The sequence below is a fragment of the Lemur catta genome, chromosome 18 (genome assembly GCF_020740605.2).
Source record: "Lemur catta isolate mLemCat1 chromosome 18, mLemCat1.pri, whole genome shotgun sequence".
Taxonomy (NCBI): Eukaryota; Metazoa; Chordata; class Mammalia; order Primates; family Lemuridae; genus Lemur; species Lemur catta.
In genome coordinates this window covers 34898884-34919205 of record NC_059145.1, presented here as the reverse complement: position 1 = coordinate 34919205, position 20322 = coordinate 34898884, and the positions used below count along the sequence as shown (strand labels likewise).

The window sequence follows — 20322 nt, the reverse complement described above, 5'->3', positions numbered from 1 at the left end:
CTCCTCTCACCCAGGGTGCCTTCAGCACCTGTCTCCGTAGTAGCCGATCAGCGCCCTAAATGGCAACCTATGGTTCTGGGATTTTAAAACACTTAAACTGACTCAGTATCTCATTTCCAATTAAACCAAAAGATGACCCATCTAGAGAAAGAAGCAAAGAAGAAAACAGTATACAGACGTACGTATTTTTCCAATATGCTATTGACCATATCTTACGAACTTCTAAAGGGGTTGCTTATCCTTAGCCTGCAGCAGAGGGCAGACTTTCCTGCATTATAAACCCCCCAACGACCAACATTAAAGGTCTCAAGACATCACAACGTCCAGACACAGGAACGTCCTGTTGATAAAATGGTAGGCTTGCGGGGTGACTAACACCAGTGATTTAGGGGGGAAAAGTAAAACCACTTCCCCAGCTCTGACTGCACTTAGCAGCTTTCCAGAGAAATGCCCTAATGGCTGATAAATCCGGCAGTGATTCCCAGCACCTTCCCCTGCTCCAGGTAAAGCAGCCGCGCTCAGCTCAGTAACACTGTGGCCAGTGTGATACCAAATAGAAGGTTCTGGGCGTCTGCAAAATGTTACCAGGATGTGGAGCCCAACTTTGGCCGTGGAGACCGGTGCTTTCATTTCCTACCCAAGGGTGTGGGGTAGGCGCGAGACGGAAGGGAGAGGAGGGAGAATTATAAAGTATAGGGTGATACGACTAGATTTTTGGTAAACATAAGAAACCCTTTTTTGTGTCATGAATAAGTTTGAGAAGCTTTGGAATAGAGGAGTAGGGTCTGCTCTTCTCACACATACTCCATCCAAGGAAGGGACAAATTTTCTTTTGCAACTGGCGTTTTTAGACACAAAGGGTCCACTAGGTGAATTCAAATCAAGCAAAGAGTTAACTTTTATATTCCCCTGGCTTGGGGCAAATGTTTACAGGCATCTGGCCTCAGCTTTCCTGTCATTAAAACACCAAGGTCTGTCACCCTGCTGGGCTTCTCAGCGACAATGTCTGCCCGCTCCCGGTCCCCATCCCTGCAACAGGACTTGGGAGGATAAATGTTGCCTGGCTGATGACTTCATGGATCTTTTTTTTTTTTTCTTTCTCTTCCTCCCCTTGCTAGTACGAAGAAGGAAAAAAGCGAAGGAAACCTAACTATAGTAGCGTTGACCTCTCTGAGGTGGAGTGGGAAGACCGAGATGATGTGGTAAGTGATTGGTGTTCAAGTCTCGTGGAGAAGGAGCTCCATTGTACCCACTTCTGTACCTGGCGGCTACCCCAGGGCTGGCCAAGAGGCCCACCAGAGGGCCGTGGAGACAATGGACCCTTTTACCACGCTTGGAGTTTTATAGCTCTCCTGCCAGTCAGCTGGACCAGTTGCAGACAGGCCAGCCACCCCACCTGCTCATGCAGCCCACTGGTGAACCCAGACTCCTCCCCACTGCGACGGTCGGGGCCTGCCATCTTCAGTGCAACCTGGGTGGCATCAGAAGGCTCTGCCCAGTGAAAGGGCAGCCTGGCTGCAGGCCAAGCAGGCACGTTCCTGGGCAGCCAGAATTCGCCTGTCTGGACCTCATGGGCACAGCTCTTGTTTTCAGAGAACAGCCCAGGGCTTTGCAGGCCCACTCTCCTCCTGCTCAGTTGGCTGTGCGTGTCCTGTGCCCACTCCCGCCTGGCCGCAGTAGCACCCCATGCCTTCCCCACGCCCAGGCTTAGCCTCCGTCCTCTGTCGAAAGCTCTCCTCATGCCCACGCCTTAACCCCATCAAGTCTTCTTGCTACTTCCTCAATAAATCAGATTTGTTAGACACACCTGCCTTTGTGTGAACCCAGGTGGAATGTCCTTAACTGAGTTGCCATTTCCCAGGTGTTCCCGTCCGGGTCCCTACTCTTCACTGTTTCTCATGCTGTCTCTGTGCCGAGGCCACGTTTCTCTGTCCCATCCTCCCTGATTCGTGTGGGGTCCTTTCTCAAGTTTCGTCATTGCATGAGCATTGTTCCCACCTCTCATTCTGTCCTGCTTCCCCGAGGGGTGTGGAGGACCATCTGGAAGCCCAGGCCGGGTTCTGTGCCTTCCAGACACGGTCCGGCTTCACGGCTCCCACTTGCAGTAGCCTTGCTTCTTTCTGCGTGCACTGCTCCCTCTCCCCGTCTCAGCTGGCAGTGTCTGATTTTATCCCTCGCCTATAAAACGCAAGAGCCATATCTGCTTTAGAATTTTAACCTATTTCCTTCTTTATCTGTACTGAGTCTATTTAAACTCAAGTTCAGACAAAATAACTTTGTCATTTGATAAAAGCTACTTCCTCATCCACATTCTTTCTGCACGTGCCGGTGGCCTGACACGGCATCAGCTCAATAACTTGGTAGAGTTTTATATCTTCTCGTTCCCTAAACATTTTCACCAGACTCCAACCTACTCCTAGCACAGGTGAGGAGCTCTGCTTAGGTGTTAGAGTTCTGAGTTCACATCCCACCTTCACTGCTTGCTGCTTGTCTGTCCTGGGGGAGTCATTACACCTCTGCCCCTCAGTTTCGGTTTTTGTTCTTTGTTATATTTTTTTCCCAATAAAATGAGTATGATGGTAGTAGTCTCTACCTCATAGAGCCATTGTAAGGATTAAATGGATTAATGTATTAAAAGGTATAAAAGTGCTTACATCATTGTGTGGTCACAGTGAGCATTCTACAAGTGGTAGCCATTATTAGTATAATTCTCATCATCACCATCAGTCCTCAGGTGACCCTCTTATGAATACCCATCTTGTGGATCTATAGTCGCTAACTTGTCTCATGAATCTTTGGAGGGGACTTTCCACTGTTGTCCTCCCCTTCCATCTTCTCTTTATCCATTGCTTTATTTTTGGCTTATTTTGACCTCACTGGATCTTTCTGTTTTCTTTCCCAGAGGGCTTGAACCCCGTGGCCTCTGTGCTTCTCCAACCCTTCCTCCTTTCCGCCTTGACTAACGTGGAAGGCAGACTAGGTCATGCCCACCCTTCCCTCAGAGTCCCCTGATCCAGCAAGCACACCCTCTGCCAGTTAACACCACCCTGACACGCTCCTCTCCTCTGCATGCTACATGTCACTCGGCTCACTGTAGTCCCAGCTAATTTTCAGCGAGCTGTTATCTCCTTGTCCAAATCATGGTTGGGAAATGCCTCTTATCTCCTCCTGTTGTCCTTTCTCATCGAGGTTGCAGGCGTCAGGTGCCCGGTCTCGTGTTCTCCTTCGTCTGCCCCACAGGCTGGGTTCCAGCTGTTACCGTTGCAGTTCCCACCACTAACGCAAGTGCAGTGCTCTCCTTCCACACAGGGTGGGCCCTGGTTGCCTCTTTGGTTTGGGTCTCTTGTCTTATCCCCTTGGGAGAATGGTGCATTTGAAATGTGAACACCTTCATTATCAACATATTTGACTTAGGAAAACCCAAACTACCATTTCTCTCTGGGGGATTTTCACACCACTGATTGGAGAAATTTGGAGTCTACACAAAGCATCTTTGTGAATTCTGCACAAAGGCCCATGTGCCCATATGCTGACCACTGGGGTTTGCACCTAAGTAGTAGAGGACAGGGTTTAGGTCAAGGTCTGGGACAGGCCACGTCAGAGAGCCCACTGAGGAAGCAGCAGCAGAGTCTACCGATGGCAGAGACCTTCTGGAGAGGAGAACCCTGTTTCTCTTGGACAACTAGGCTCTTGAATTTAATGACCACATTTATAACACAGACCCTACATACTTCCAAAAAATGATACAAGGTCACATATTATTAAAACATTTGCAAAATAGACTGGCTAAAATTAAAGTAAGGAAAAAAGAGAAAAATTAGAAACCACGTAGAGGAGAATGAGCAGGACGTCTGTCCCAGTCTGTGGGATGAGTTAGGCATTGCATCAACAATACAGTGAGTAGAACAGATCTGTGGGAAACCCGTGAGCCAGCAGGGACATGCATAGCCCAATAGGAATCACCAGGGTGGATCCCTCTGGGAAGGAAAAATTATCTTTAGAAATGATATTTATCCTTTGACCATAAATTCCCAGAGATGGCTGAAGGAACTAAGGATGATTTTTGTTTTGTTCCTATTACCTCTTAGTCATTCCCAAGCTTTTCCACAGTGAACATGATTATTTCTATAAATAGAAAAAACTCATATACATAATAATAACTACCATATATTGAATTCTTCCTATGTGCCAATATGGTACTAAGTGCTATCTGTGAATGAACTCATCTATTTCCCACAGTGATTCTACAAAATAGGTGTATTTCTATTTCCATTCTACAGGTAAGGAAACTGAGGCAGAGAATTACCGTAATAGTCCAAGGGCACACAGCATGAATCCCAGCTCAGGCATCCTGGCCCACAAAGCCATGCTCTTGACCTTTGGTGTTCCATGGAAGAGTGCTTAAGTCCTTGAGTCCAAGAGTCCTTGAAAACTCTATTTCAGTGCCTCATAGTGTGTGGGTTATCTTCCCCAGAGTGGTGCAGAAAGGATGGGAGTGCACTGTACCTAGTAGCTGCTAAACAAATGTTTGTCCACAGGGTATTGTTGTGAATACTGCCCCAGAGATTCTACTTTGAATCCAGCTGAAATCCCTTCTGTTGTAGTATAAGCCTTTTTCCTACTGCCCTCTAGTCAACTCACATTGCTTCTTACCCATGACGACTCTGATAGAAAATTTCCCCCGAGTCTTTTCTTCCCAAAGCCCCATTATAAGCCTTTTCTCTTGGGGCATATTTCTGAGACCTTTGGCTATTTAGTTTGTTGTTGTTTACACCCTCTTTAGGGGCTCTTCAGCTCATGCTTGAGCCTTTGACCCCCAAACCAAGCACAGCCTGAGAGGCCAGGTGCTCAAGTCTGTTCTCATAAGCTGGCGGAATCCTTGTGTGGGAACGACAGACCTGTTTACCCACCACATCGCTCTTCCTCTGTACTCTGCCGTCTTGTCCAGGGTTGCATGTCCTCAGAGGCTGGGAAGTACAGGCTGCCTGTGCACCAGGAAAGGTGGGGCTCATGTTCTACTGTGGACAACAGCCACCATTAGGAGAATAAGCCATCACTACATATTTATACACACAACCTAAGGTGGCCGGTGACTCTCTGGGGAAAGCTTCCTTAATGAGATCTAACTTGGGAGGTCAGAGCAGCAGGAGAACAGTGAAATAGGAAGTGTGGCCTCCAGCCGTAACCTGGTTGGTAGGAAAGTGGGCACTCTGGTCATCCAAGCAGCTTCGGCTCTAGCGTTGCAGAAGAGAGACAGACTGGCCGGGGGCTCTGGAGACTGACATCTGAACTGGGCGGTGCAGGGCCCCAGGGAGGCTGATCACTGTCACCAGACTGCTATTCCCAGCTTGAAGAGGTTTTACCTTTTATTTTATTGACCACACTGTGGTGGAGGCTGCTTTCGTGTTCACTGCATTGTCACACTTGCAGGTGCTAGATACCTGATAGGGAAAAATAAAGGTATGTCATTGATGCTTTCCTTGACTATGTGTTAAGTTGAACAGCTTAACACATGTGATTTGTAACAACCACATAATATGCTGACATGTGGACACACTAAAACTGTTCTGGAAATTTTCCTCTGCCAGGCCATTTTTATTTCTCCGGTTGTTCACTGTGGTCAATCCAGGCAGTGGCAAGTTCAAAGGATATTTGGACAACTCTGAGCAGCACCATTTGATCATGCCCTTCCTGCCCTAGGTCGAGACGGATAACGTTGTCATTCCCCATCACTCTTGCCTTCGCTCTGGGTTCCTCTGTCATCTTAGAACCTCTGGGTGCCACTGACTTACCACGTGATTCTGGGCAAGTTGCTCCCCTTCTGGAGCCTTGGTCTCCTCAGATAGAAAAATGACAGTTCTATATTTCTTCTTCTTCTTCCTTTTTTTTTTTTTTTTTTTTTGAGACAGTGTCGCTGTGTTGCCCTGGCTAGAGTGAGTGCCGTGGTGTCAGCCTAGCTCACAGCAACCTCAAACTCCTGGGCTTAAGCGATCCTCCTGCCTCAGCCTCCCGAGTAGCTGGGACTACAGGCATGTGCCACCATGCCCGGCTAATTTTTTCTATATATACTTTTAGTTGTCCAGATAATTTATTTCTATTTTTAGTAGAGATGGGGTCTCGCTCAGGCTGGTCTCCAACTTCTGACCTCGAGTGATCCACTCGCCTCGGCCTCCCAGAGTGCTAGGATTACAGGCGTGAGTCACCGCGCCCGGCCTAGAAAAGTGACATTTCTAGAATGTTCAGCTTCACAATGCTGTATTCTCAGAGGGAAGTCTAGTGAAAAATCACCAAACCCCCCTTTCCTTCCCTTTGGCCCTGACCCACAAAGAGCTTGTGGAGAAGCCTACTGAGAAGTTAAAACCTCAGACTTCATGGTCAATTTTTAAAACTTTTTCTTTGATTTTAAAAAAAAAATCTATAAATAATAATGTATTATTTTTACTTTAATGCTATAAAATATTTAATTGTGTCCAAGTGCTTTCTCTCCTGATTTGGGAAGCAGAGGTTAAGAGCATGGGCTCAAGAGGCAGAGGCTGTGTTACTTGGGCAAGCTTTCTCCATGCCTCGGTCTCTCCACCTGTAAAATGGGGATAATAATGGTATCTTATAAGATAATTTTGAGGATTTTAAAACCTGTATTTGATACATAGAGCTCAGTAGAGAGTGTCTATCAATATTATCTGAACTTCATGAGAATCTGATAACCACAGTTTTTATAGCACCTGACAGGATCCCTGGGGTCTGGGAGTCCTCACTCAGGAGCACTTTTGACAGAATGAATGAAAGATGAAGAAACTGACCCTCAGAGAGGTCACAGGGCAGCTGGTTTGTGTCACAAGCAAAACTTGAACCTTGGTATCCTGTGTTACCTCTCTTTACCTCGGGCTGCCTCCTTTTCGTGCTGTGCTACCCCCTCAGGTGGTTAAGAACAGCAGTTTGCAACCTGGGGAGCTGGGGGGAAGGTCACAAAATCTATTTAGTGGTTCATGAGCAGCACATGAAAGCAATGAAATCTACTAAAACAGGAGCTACGCAGGGGCATCATCAGAGTAAGATGTATTTTTTTATATGGCTCCCAGTCAAAAAAGTTTGAAAAACATCGGTGTAGAGCTTGGCCATCTGCGTCAAACAAGCTGGCGTTTTCATCCTGATTCCTTAAACTATTGAAAGGCGCCTGCCACTAACTGGAAGTGTGGAGATGATAATGAAGATGAAGATGACACAGATGGTGACAACAGTGGTGGTGACGCTAGGGCATAGCTAACATGTATCGAGTGCTTAGGATGGACCAGGCGCCTTTCTAAATATTCACTCACCTAAGCCTCACTGCAGCTCAGTGAGATGGGTGCTGCCATTCGTTCCATTTTGCAGGAAAGGGAACTGAGTCACAGAGAAGGTAAGTGATTTGCCCAAGATCATAAAGCGCTGGCTCTGGAGTCCATTTCTTAATTACAGTGCTATGCTGCCTCACAAGTAGGTGTTTAATAAGTATAACCTATTTTCATTGTTATTTAAGAAAATGGCCAGGCTAGACTAGGCATTGGTGACCCTGGCCTTGGACCCTCCCAGCCCTCACGCTGATTGTTCTGTACTGGTGGGAGTTGGGGGTGAGGTGGCACAGAGGCACGGGGAGCCTTACCTAATCTCCGCCTTGCCTGGGGAATGTGAGAGGGTAAGGTCCCAAATGGCTTTAGGCAGGCACCAGAAAGAGGAAAAATGAAAACCATGTTAAAGATAAATTGAGCCGTTCTTAAAAGTTAGAAAGTAGACTTAATTAGGACCAGCTCTCCCCATCCAAAACCACAAAAGTTAAAATGGGAAAATATTTCCAGAAATGCCCATTATGTGTTGTTAAAAAATATCTAGAGTAAAATATATGTTTTATTTTATACATGCCTCCAGCTAAAAATTATGCTTTTACTCTCTCTCTGTCACAGAAGATGGGAATGCTAACTCAAACCTAGACAGCCCCGAATCAAATTTAGCTCGCTTGCAAGCCTTGCAGTTTTCTATCGGCCAGATCTTATTCAAGCTCCTCAAAGGGGAAAAGAGGGGAAAGGATAAAAAACCAAGGCATGGGGCTGAGAAAGAGCCTTTTCCTGACAGGCTGTGGCATGTCAGTGTTTGCTCCTACTCCATTAAATGGCCTCCTCTGTCGTCTTTCATTGGTGCCCATGACGCACATCTTTCATCACCGTGTCTGTTGTCCTCCTCTGAACTCATGGAAGGGCCACTTGTAATTAGACAAGGTCAGCCAGGGGTGGGGGAGGAGAGCCAGGCTCACCGTTCCTAGATGGGACCTCCAAAAATCAGATACGGGGTGGCTCCTGTTCCCGGCCCCATCAGCAAGGCCATTAACTGGCCCAGATTTCTCAGGGAGCATTTGAAGATGACTCATGCTATGAAAAGCTAATCCCTGTCTTCCAAATGGTTGGCCTTTTTTTTTTTTTTTTCCTTTAACTACTGTGTAGGAAAATGTCTTTAACTTGATTATGTTTTAAAAAAAATGATTTCTCCATGACAAATCAGTATACTTCTGAAAACGTAACTTGTCCCCAGAGACATTCTTGCTTCAAGAGTGTTTTAGCAGATTGCCGGAAGTTCATTCTCTGAGTCTCAGGATTCATCATCATTGTACAGACTATTTTGTTCTTGTTGTCCTGAGGTTTATATGAGCACCCCAAATTGAAGTCAAAAGTCATTTATGTATTGTTGTTCGCCTCTCCCACGTTGTGCAAGAGCAGTTGGATGTTTATTCTTCAGAAGCTCTATTTTAGAGACTCAACTGCAAAAGCACCCGAGATTCGATGGGAAAACTACCCAGGCCTGTCATATCTCTGTTTTGCACAAGCCACCAAATGAGCTCCCAGACTGAGGATGCACGGTATCCAGACGCACGATAACCCAGGGAATAACTAACACACCGATTTTCTTTTTTCATTTTAGTTAAGAAATGCCATGGTGAATCGAAAGACGGGGAAGTTTTCCATGGAGGTGAAGAAGACAGTGGACAAAGGGGTACATTTTTCTCAAACATTCTTGGTGCTTAATTTAAAACAAACCACTGTGAAAAATTAGCTTTGAAAGCTCTATCTGGAATAAATATCTTTCGCTGAGATCATTTTTCTCTTGTCTTTACTTATCTCAAACAAGATTCATGTAGTACTGTTAACCTGATCATTGTGTGTCCATTTATTTTTATTTATTTCTGAAAACTTCACCTAGCAGACTAACCATGTTTTCTTTTCTCTACGACTTTTTTTTTTCAATCTAGAAACGGGTTTTGGTGATGACAAATGACTACTATTATACAGACATCAAGGGTACTCCTTTCAGGTAGAGCTGACCATAATACATGGACATTCCATCAGACCCATCAGTTGTGTTTGTACAAAACCTGCTGACGCTCTCAGAGCTCATCCTCTGAAGATAACCAAACACCCTGCCGAAAGGCTGGAAAGAGTGAGGAAGGGGCTTTTCCCAGGCTGCTTTTGTTTTTGCTTTCCAGAAGGGGGGAGATGGTTCAGGCTCACCTAGGAGAACTCACTCAGTTTGTCATGGCTTTGCATCTCATTATCAAGCAAATAAGCTTTGGGGATTCCCACTAAGGGTGGAGGCGAGTTCAGAGGGTTACCAGGGTCCTCAACCATCTAACTTGCTGCCTCATGAGTTCCATTTCGCTTTTTATTTCCATGACCCAAAAAACAATCCTTCAAACCTGGAGGTAGCATATCCATCCACACATGTTGTGCTTCCGTTTCAATTTCTCTGAACTGTCCTTCTGTGCTTGTCTACCTTTGAATCCTGTTGTTTCTCTTTGTAACAGTCCTGAAAAATGGCTTTGCCTCATTGCCTGCTTTCAGATGCGTATGTAGCAGTCTACAGTTTCCCCGCTACTGTTAACTTAGTGTGATAACAGGTTTTGTAAAAAATTATTGCAGGAGGGCTGCTTCCTGTTCCTGAACTGGTGTCTCACAGAGCTAAGGACAGAAAAAGTTTACTGACAATTGATGAATCTGAAAAATAAATGCTAGCATTGCTGTCATATACGGCCAGAGATCATGAGTGGTTTCCATTTGGAACCAGGAGCAGTCAAGGACACATGAGCCGATAAGTGGGTTTGCCAAAGGAAGAGACTGTGTTTTTAAAATGTATTATTTTAGGCAAAACCAGAAAGGAGCTTAAATGAAGCCAGTGAGTGTGAGAAACCTATTAGACTAGGGAGAGGATTGGGCAAAGAAGCCTGCCACACGAGACAGTGGTAGTGGAAGTTTTCATTTTTGCCAGTGAGGAGGGGTCGATTTTCCCCCGTCCCAACCTCTAGGGTCTGGAGAGACCCCTATCCGGTTGAGTTCAGGGCAACCGCCCTTGGGAGGACGTCCGAGAAAAGGGCTTTCTGGAAGGACCAGCAGTTTGCCACAACTCTTAGAAAAACACACAAGAGAATCCAATTGCTGCTGGCATTTCCAATCAGAAATTACTTTGAAGAAGCTGATTGAACCTAAGAGAAACCAACACCAACGATAATCAGTGGGGTTTTGGAAGTAAACTGGTGGAAAAATTGTTTACGTAACATGAAATGGAAATGTGAAAATGGAAAATAAAAAAATGTTAGCCCACAAGTCTATTCCAGTTGACGCCATGAGTTTCAAGGTCTGCTCTGTTTCTCTGCACAGTTTAGGTGTGGCGCTCTCCAGAGGCCATGGGAAATATTTCTTCCGCGGGAACGTAACCATCGAGGAAGGTAAGATGCTGCCCTGGCTCGTGTTTTCCTTTGGTGTGGGACAAAAGCTCCCAGAGCCAGCTATTGGATTAACTGAAGAACTTGTTCATCTGTCAAAATCTCTGGCTAATCTCTTGGGCATTTGACTTAAATAAATGCCCATTTGATATCACCTTTTTGCTTATTGTGCCTGAGTTTCAGAATGGCGGGAACCTTGGTTAGTGATTGTGATTTAATTTACTTATATTCTTCTTTAATCCACAAAGTTGTTGAGGCAACTCATAGGAATCATCCACCAAATATATTCTTCTCATACATAAAAATTAGTACCAGGAGAAATACAAATTAATGTTAAAATTCAAGCCCGGGGGCAAAACTGAAAACAAAGATGTGGAAGCCTTAGGCTCTCACACAGTAGAGCCACAGATTTCACTTGTGTTTCATGGTAGCCATGCTACAAAGAGAAATGTGACCATTTAAATGATTTACATAGGTTAGAAGGAGTAAGTGGCACCTTGAGATTCCCAGACCCTCTTGTCTTCACAAAGCCTGGGCGCACAGTGAGCTCCCTGTAAACAGAAGCAGTTGTTACAGCTCTTTAAACTTTCAAACCGCTATCACACATATACTGTCGTTTTCATCTCCTGACAACCTAGCAGTCCAGAGACGGTACATTTCCCAGTATCAGTGGCTCCCAGGGAGGGGTGGGCACGGTCCTCTGAAGGGCTCAGCTCCCCAGATGGCCTGGAGTGAGTCACTTGCCCAGTCTGGGCTTTGGGTTTTGCATGTCCTCAGAGAAAGTTGGACCAGACCAGTACTCTTTCTGGGTATCCCCAGGGAAGATGGCCAAGAATAGGAAGGTCAGCTATGAGCCCAGTTTTAATTGATTAGAACAGGTTGCAAATCAATGTGGTGAACTTCCAGAAGCTGGGCTACCCGCGGCGGCTCACTCAGATGATGTAGCAGGGAATGAAGAAGTGGGTCGATGGTCCCTGAGATGCTACATCCCACAGACAGCCTTCTGGTTTACTGTTGATCGTCCCTGCGTTGTGTCGCAGGTGTTCATTTTTGTCTCCCCAGTGATCATGAGACCTTACAGAGCAGAAAGCGGAGTAGAGAGACTCGCTAAAGTGTCAGAGCCCAGAGCATGCCCCCCGCAGAGCTACCCGCATGGGCTCTCTTCCCAGAGACATTCAAGAGAAAACAGGCAGCTTTGTGACTTGGGTGAGACACTCTCTAGGATGTGTTCTCAGGAAGCATGTTTTAGCTTCTAGAATTTTCCAGCTCTGTGGGTCATGTTGGTTCTGTGGCCATCACTGCTCATGAAGCCAGAAAATGCATGTCTAAGGCATCTGAGGTCAAGCTGAGAAAACAACTCACGGTCAGAACAATAGAAGGAGAGGTTGTGGATGGATGACTTGCCTCTCCTGTGGCCATCCCCTCAGTCAATCCTCAGTACATGGCCCTGTTCCTCCCTTCCTTTCCCTTCACTCCCCTCCCTCCCTCCCTCCATTTCTCTCTCTCTCTCCCCTGCCCCCTTCATATACACACAGTTGTTTTGCATTGTCTTTGGGATCATATTTTTAGTCCCTGTCTTCTTCCTGTATGTTCCACAGCTGTTAGGCTAAGGAATCACATAGAGAGAATTTCAGAGCACACTGGAACCACCATGCAAGAAATTAGTTTGAACCCTCAGCAAGGGGGAGAGTGTCTGGTTATCCACACAAATGAGGTCAGATCTTCCTCTCTCTGTTGGTCTTCTGTAAATAAAAGGACTTACAAAACCCTGCCAACTTTGCTGAGTCATAGAGCCTAAGAAAGCTGCTTCCCCTTGGGCTAGTTAGTAGAGGGTCTTGTCATCTCTGAGAGGCATGGCATAATTATTGTTCTCTTCTTCTCTCCGAGAGGGGAGGCCTTTCTTGGGGTTGACAACCACACTTCTACAGGATCTTCAATAAGCAATGCTTCCCTACAGAATGCAGGAATTTTCCACATGCTTTGCCAATGCCAGATATTACAAAGATGGTAAACAGGTAGTTTTTGCTAAAAAGAAATATAAGGGGTCACTACTGAGGTTGAAGGTATGGGCTATAGTTCTGCCTGCTAAAATTGTTTCTTCTTTGAATCTTCTTTGACACTTTGTATCTTTTATAGGTATTGTACACAATGATTGTTCAGCAAATTAGAGTGTATGTCATGATCATTAGCAGTAGCAATTGTCGTTAGATGTGATTTTGTCAGAGGGACCAAAATCAGAGATGAGAGAATTATAGAACAATGAAATTTTCAGGGTCTCATCTGTGGGTCCTATGAAACACAGCTAGAGAGGGTTTTGTGGATGAAGGTTGACATCCTTAACCCAGTGTTTTGGAAAGATCCAGTCCCACTCCAGGGCTGCCACACTTGTCCCTCTTCCTGCCCTGTGCACTCCCCTGTGGTCTCCATGACTGCCCTTCACCTCCTTCAGGTCTTTGTTTGAAAGTCACTTTCTCAGTGCAGCCTTCCTGACCCTCGTTAGAATGGAAACTCTTTCTCAACCCTTCTCATCTCTCTCGGTGCCCCCATCCTTGTTCCCTGCTCTCTTTTCCTTCTTAGCCCTTGCTACCACCTGATATGCTGTATATTTTAATTTAATTTACTTGTATCTTTTCTGCCACTGGAAATTAAATATGATGAAGGCCGTGATTTTTGTTTTGTTCACTGCTGTATTCTTAGAGCCTATGTTCTCAATACCTGGCATATAGCAGATGCTCAGTTAAAATATTAAAGGAAGGAAAGAATAGGGGGAGGGCAGAAAGAAGGAAGGAAAGAAGAAAGGAAGGAAGGAATGTCTGTGGGTCAAAAGGGAGGAAAAGAGAAAAAGAAAGGATGCATGGATGAATGGATGGATGGATTGTTCTTGGGACTAATCACTGTCCCATTTAACCACTTTGTGGAGCTTGTGAGTGACACAATATTGTCCGTACTCATGGCTGAAATAATTCAAAGAGTTGACATGGAATTCCCAAGGTCACATAACCAGTAGATGCTGGAGCCTGGGTATGGCCACTTCGGCCATATAGGATGACATTTAATCTATTTTACCTTGTATAAAATCAAGTGGAATTGTGTGATAGGTCTAGGATTTTGCCACTTATTTTATACATTTGTATCTGGGGAGGAAACTGGAGTCCTAAGTGCAGTAAGATACTACTGGTCATTTAAGAAACTGACTTCCTAAAACAGGCTAGAAGCATCGTCCGAGTTCCTGAGGTCATCATCCAGAAGTGTCTGTCTGCTGATAGCCCATTGAAATCAAGTCACATGAAAATGCCTGGAGAGAGAGTGATTTTCCAGTTAGGGTGGTCTGGAGCATTCCTATAAAAACTTCCAGATTTCCTGCAAGCCCCAGCTCCCCTAGCTACCTTCCCAGACCAATGACTTGTTTTTACTTAGGATCCTGTAACAACTAGTAATTTTTGCTGGTCAAAAACAGTTGAGTATTAACAGTTACATATTGTTCAACCTATAATTTCAGCTTCACAACCACCCATCAGTTGAGGGACTATTATTATTCCTGTTTTGCACATGAAGAAACTGACATTTAGAAAAGTAAAGTAACCTGCTAACATCATGCAGGAGTTGAGTTTCCTAGTCTAGTGTCAGTGTTTCTAACCATCATCCTGTTAAACTTCTCCCTCTGGACTCAGTACTGCATCATTTATCTTCAGGGAGTTAAAGCTTTCCTGAGACATATATCCAGGGAAGGTGACAGTGCTGGCTAAGTGAGGTGGAGAGGAGAGAGAGTTCTGCCTAGGAGGAGAACTTGTACATTGCTCAGAGTCCCTGTTCCCAGGCAGGTCCCTTTGGGGTTTGATGTCTACCCTTAACCCACCCAACAGCTCTACCCTGCAATATTTGAAGCACACAGGAGGATGAGGAGGAGTGGGCCGGGTGTGGTGGCTCATGCCTGTAATCCTAGCACTCTGGGAGGCTGAAGCAGGAGGATGGCTTGAGATCTGGAGTCAGAGACCAGCCTGAGCAAGAGCAAGACCCTGTCTCTACTAAAAATAGAAAAAAAATTAGCTGGGCAACTAAAAATAGAAAAAATTAGCTGGGTGTTGTGGTGTGCACTGATAGTCCCAGCTACTCGGGAGGCTGAGGCAGGAGGATTGCTTGAGCTCAGGAGTTTGAGGTTGCTGTGAGCTAGGCTGACGCCACAGCACTCTAGCCTGGGCAACAGAGTGAGACTGTTTCCAAAAAAAAAAAAAAAAGAAAGAAAAGAAAAAGAAATCTCAAGATGAGGAAGATTGATATTTACTCATTAACCCCTTCTCCTTGACCTTCACAGGCCTGCATGACTTAGAACACCCTGATGTGTCCTTGGCAGATGAATGGTAAGAATTAAACAATCCTTCATTGGCATTGACTTCCTTTGTTGCCCTCTTTGATTTCAAATTGTTTGTGCCCCCTTCCCCAGTTTTCATGGTTCAAAGGCAAAGGAAGGAGTTGCTGTAAATATTTATATGTTCTTCTTTCGGCTGTGTCATGTTCTTAGGTCCTACTGCAACACTGACCTACACCCTGAGCACCGCCATCTGTCTCAGTTAGAAGCTATTAAGCTCTACCTCAAAGGCAAAGAGCCTCTGCTGCAATGTGAGTGTGCTAAAGCATGCTGTGCCTGCGTGCACTGGTGGTGGGGAGTGAACTCAAAACCATTTTTCGCCTCAGTTTTCAAGGGAAGCTTTGCTTTGGCAGACACTATCAGTCCCATGAAATCCAGCCAAATACCTGCTTCCTGTAGGAACAGGAGAAAGAATGTGGCTAACCCAAAATCGCACAGAATCCCCAATCCCAGTTTAACTCTTTGCGTTGGGTTCGTCCGCCTACTGAACCGTTTAGTCAAGCAACCGAATAGGATGGAAATGTTACAACGAGGAAGGGACTTTATTTGCTGATGTAGCTTCCTTATTTTACAACTGGGAAGGCAAGGCTGGCAATAAATAGGACTTGTCTCCTCCAAGGCCATCATCTAGGTCTCCTGGTTCTCCCAAGAATGGGGTCGCTCCTAGGACACGCTGCCTCTCGGGGTGGTGTAAGTTCTTCCCTCCTACCAAGTGCCCGCAGGGGGAAGCTCCGTGAGTAAGAAATGGCCAGTGGCTGCGCAGAGGAGGCAGAGCAGAGCAGCAGCAGGCCCGGATGCCCCCAAAGGCAGGAGCATTCCGGACACTCTCACAAGATAGCCCTCGTAGCTACAATTGGGGCAGGGGGAGAGCCACCACAAACAAGCATGGCACCCGCCCCCACTGCTAACAAGCATCACCTATTCGATGATGTGAAAAGGGCTTTACATATGTTATCTTTACGGAATAACCACAGCAATCCTATAAGAGAGGTAAAGAGAATATCCAGCTGCTAAACAACACCTTCATAGAATGGATTTCCTTTTTGAGATGTTCTGGAAGGGGAAGGGTCAGGTGGATATCATATGAGCCCAATTGTTCATTTCCTTTGACTTTTTAATGACATATTTTAAAAATAGAAGTATAGACATAATGTGAAAGATACATTTATAGTCACCATCCAGCTTTATCAAATCTTGGTATTTTGCCATATTTGCTTCAGGTACTTCTTAAGGGAAGAAACGTTATAGCTACCGTTACAGCCCTGTGAAACCCTGCTCAGTCCCATTTTCTCTCCAGAGAGAATGACTATCTGATTTGTTCATCATTCCCATGTATTTTGTACTATTACTACATATGTAGGTATCCATAAATAATATGTAGCATTATTTTTGGTTTTTTGTATATTAAGCTTTGTATATAATGTGTGGTATAGTATTATATGGGTTGCTACATATAACATTATAATAATACAATATGTACATATAATACATATATGTACTATAATTTGTATTTTCACTTGTTATATTTTTGAAATTTATTTGAGCTTAGTTAGCTTTAATGTGTTTGTTTGAATTACTGTAGATAATTTCATTGCATAACTATATCTCAATTTATACATTGTCTTACTGATGAAGAGTTAAGTCGTTTCCAGTTTTTGCTTTTCAGCAAAGCTCTGTTGTGGTTTTGTTTTTGGTTTTGTCCCCAGTCAGGGTGAGGACTGGTCTACCTCCTGTGATATTAATAATTAGTTTCCCTCCTCTGTGGAGTGATTAGAGAGCTCTAAGATCCTCTCCTAGACGCATGATATCCCTCTCATTCCTTGGCCTCTTTCACAGAGCTCTACCAGGAGCCCCTTTGGATAGGGACGGACATTCTCCTTGAAAGTGAAAAATGTCTTAAATGGAAGGCATCACAAAATAATAGTCCCAGTAGTCATTAAGTTATGGTGTCCCTTTCCTATGTTACAACCGACTGAGATCAGGGCACTGAAAAATTGCCCTGGAAGTTTTACTAAAGGACAGAGATGGGAATGTCAAGACCCAGCTGTCCAAGGAGTACTGGCCTCTGGTCTCCAAGTCCAAGAGTCAGTGTGCTGGCCCATGGCCTGCACTACGAGATGGGAGAGAAAGCAAAAAACTGAAGTGTAAGACACTGAAGCCTCTCAGTTTACTATCGTCCCATCCAAATGCTTTAGAGGCCCCTGCATTGCGGGCATATCAGGTATCAGAACTGTTTCATATTTTCAACTGGTAGGAGGTTGACTCATAAAGCAACTCACCATGTAAGAAAGTAGCCTGCAGATACTGCAGAATGAGCCTCCCGTTCCCTTCTTCTAGCCCAGCCAAAGCCGTCTTCTCATCTGTCCCTCCCAACAGGTGATAAGGAATTGATCCAAGAAGTCCTCTTTGATGCTGTGGTGAGTGCCCCTATCGAAGCATACTGGACCAGCCTGGCCCTCAACAAATCCGAGTAAGTGGTTGCACGTGTCCCCCTTCCATGGCCATTTCCTCACCAGTGCTCCAAAATATGGTTATGGTTTAAAGAACTAAGCTGTTTCAGGAGCCTGGTGTTAAAGTTCTTTAATTTTTCCCAAAGCTCCAAACCACAAAAGCTAGAGCAGATTAGCGGCTTGGGCTTGGATGGCAAGCTCCCGGGTTTGACATATAATTTGTTTGAATTTTAACATTACATGCAATTCAGTATGCTGAGGTAGGGTGACACTTCCGAGAGAGAGGGAGGTGGAAGGAGTGTTTTGTTTTCTGCCTTGCCACAGCTCCCTCTGCTTCACAGTCTTGAGGGAACTTGGGATCAGGGCCAGGTTCGGTTGTAGAGAGGGATGGAGAAGGGAGAGCTCTGTTTCGTAGGGTGTCGGATGGAGCCCTGTGGTTTTGTATCTGAAGTGGTGGACAGAGGCCGTGGGAGGAAGGCAGTGGTAACTGATGTCAGAGGCTAGGGCGGGAACTGCCTCAGCAGCTTATTTTTATTATTATTTTTACTATTATTTTAAGTAGGCTATTAGAGATTAAGAATAAGAAGAAAAATCATTCCTGTTTCCTTATATCTTCATGTGATACATTTATTCATTTATCTCCACTTTTCTATTCTTCATTAATTCATTCCCTTGCTTTATCTTCCCTTCTGTCCCATATAGCATTCACTCTGTTTTCATTATCATTCATTCTTTCATTAAGTCTTGTCTGTGTCTGTTACGTGCCAGGCACTGGACTAGGTGCTGGTGAAATGGAAGGAACCCAAACATATGGGGCCCTCGCCATCGTGGTACCCGTGGCATATGGTGTGCTGCTACATTATTGAGACATGTGGCCAGATCTAGAGTATATGAGGAAGACAGGAATTAGCTCAAGGGTTAGGGAGCACTCCAGGAAGATGGAACAGCATGTGCGAAGGCCCTGAAGTGAGAAAGTATTTGACACATTAGAGGAATTTAAAGAAGATCAACGTAACTGTGAACTATAGAAGGCAGGCGGAAGACGTCAGGAGATGAGGCTGTAGAGGGGCCAGGTGTCTCAGGACTTTGGGAGTCAAGTAAAGGATTTTGAATTTTATACTCAAAATATTGGAAAATCATTGACAGATTTTAAGAAAGGTAGGAAGATGATCAGATTTGCATTAAAGAAAACCTCTCTACTGCTGTGTGGAGAACAGAGAGTAATGGGGTAAGAACAATATTAAAGGCTCCTACAGCATTCTAGAGGGGTTTTCCACTTGAACCAGGGCAGTGGGCACAGAGAGTAGAGGTCTACTTGTCACCTGCCTCAGAGATAAGACCCCCTCAGGACTTGATGATGGGTTAGCTGTGTGAGGACAGGGATATTGCACCATCAGGGATCATTCCCAGGTTTATGTCATGACACCTGGATAGATGGTGCCATTTGCTAGGACACAGACACTGAAGGAGGATCATATTTGGGGCTGGGCATGGCCAGAGTCCCTTCTAGACACTGGTTATGGTTGGAAGTCTCTCAAGTGAAGATGTTAGGTTTGCTGTTTACTGAGTGAGTCTGGAACTCCAAAGAGAGACTACTATTTTCATTATACTTGGTAGTGTCCTTGGACTGCTTACCTACATGGATTTATTCCTTGGGGCACTGGAGAAGAATAAAGCTTTCCTGGGGTTTCTTTTCCTAATGGATGTGGAAATGTTTCTATTGAGCTCTCATGAAACTCAAAATCTTAAGCAAAGATTGCTGATTCATTCCTAACACATACAAAAGATTTTCAAAATGGTAGCTTGCTTTGTAGTCCACATCTGTAACTGATTGGGCAGCCCTGCTGTCAATTTGGTGCAGGCTGTAAGCAGAAACAAATGCATGGTGTTGGTTTTTATTCAGCCCTTAAATACTTAAAGGTAGTATTGACCACCTTGACTGCCGTCAAAGGTGAAATAACCAGTGATCTCACCTTGAAGATGACACGGATAGTGCTTCAGATCAAATTGCTAGTAGCATCTAGGGCAGAGAAGAAAACTCAAGAAGTGGAGTTTTCTTCATGCTTTTATTGTAGGATAAAATTATGTGTTTGTGGAGAAAGGCCAGTTGCTTTTTTCAGAGGAGAAGTGTGCATTGTAAATCTCCTGAAGAACAGCATAAAACTTGCCTTGAATGTTGAAACAAAATTATTTTTAGTGGATTTTTTAAATCAGTTTTCCTCGCTAAGGCCATCCTTGGAGTTTCTATTTGTGACATCCTACAAGGCTATTTGAAGAAGCCATTTCTTGCCTCATCTTTTGAGGGTTGATGGTGAGACTAAAGCCTGTGCTCTGATAGAAGTTGTAAGTTGGTGCAGCTACAACTGTGTAGAAGTCAGATCCTATTCCAACTGTGTGGAATTTCAGGCTGTGGGACGCTGCACATTTGGGTCAGTGGCTCAGTTGTTTATTCCCTCGAACGGCAGATTCTATTAACCATCTCAGGCTAGACTTGGTAGCATCGGTGCAGAAAACTAATCCTAAGGATTTCTTCCTCTGCTTAAAGCCCTTCTTATTCTCAGCCTGCTCTCTCTGAATTTATACCCAGAACCGTGAGAGAAAGACAGGGTTATGGTTGTAAGTGCATTTTTGTCATGCTGCTTTTGTTGGCAGGAAGTTCTTCAATTTTCCTGCAAGTATCACCAGGAAGACTTTTGTAAAGGATAGGAATTTTCATTCTGCGCTTTGTGTGTGTGTGCGTGTGTGTGCATGTGTGTCTGTATGTG

The 20322-nt window shown here is 44.8% G+C and overlaps 1 protein-coding gene across 1 annotated transcript in view; it reads left to right on the top strand.

Annotated features, from left to right (window-relative positions):
• The window catches only part of CACNA2D3 (calcium voltage-gated channel auxiliary subunit alpha2delta 3), an 806837-nt gene that overhangs the window by 627487 nt on the left and 159028 nt on the right, over nucleotides 1-20322 (top strand). Inside the window, exons 18-24 of the mRNA XM_045529969.1 lie at nucleotides 1119-1202; nucleotides 8947-9018; nucleotides 9275-9336; nucleotides 10677-10744; nucleotides 15054-15099; nucleotides 15261-15358; nucleotides 17484-17577. Coding sequence (XP_045385925.1) covers nucleotides 1119-1202; nucleotides 8947-9018; nucleotides 9275-9336; nucleotides 10677-10744; nucleotides 15054-15099; nucleotides 15261-15358; nucleotides 17484-17577 — 524 coding nt within the window. The remainder of the gene's footprint in view (nucleotides 1-1118; nucleotides 1203-8946; nucleotides 9019-9274; nucleotides 9337-10676; nucleotides 10745-15053; nucleotides 15100-15260; nucleotides 15359-17483; nucleotides 17578-20322) is intronic.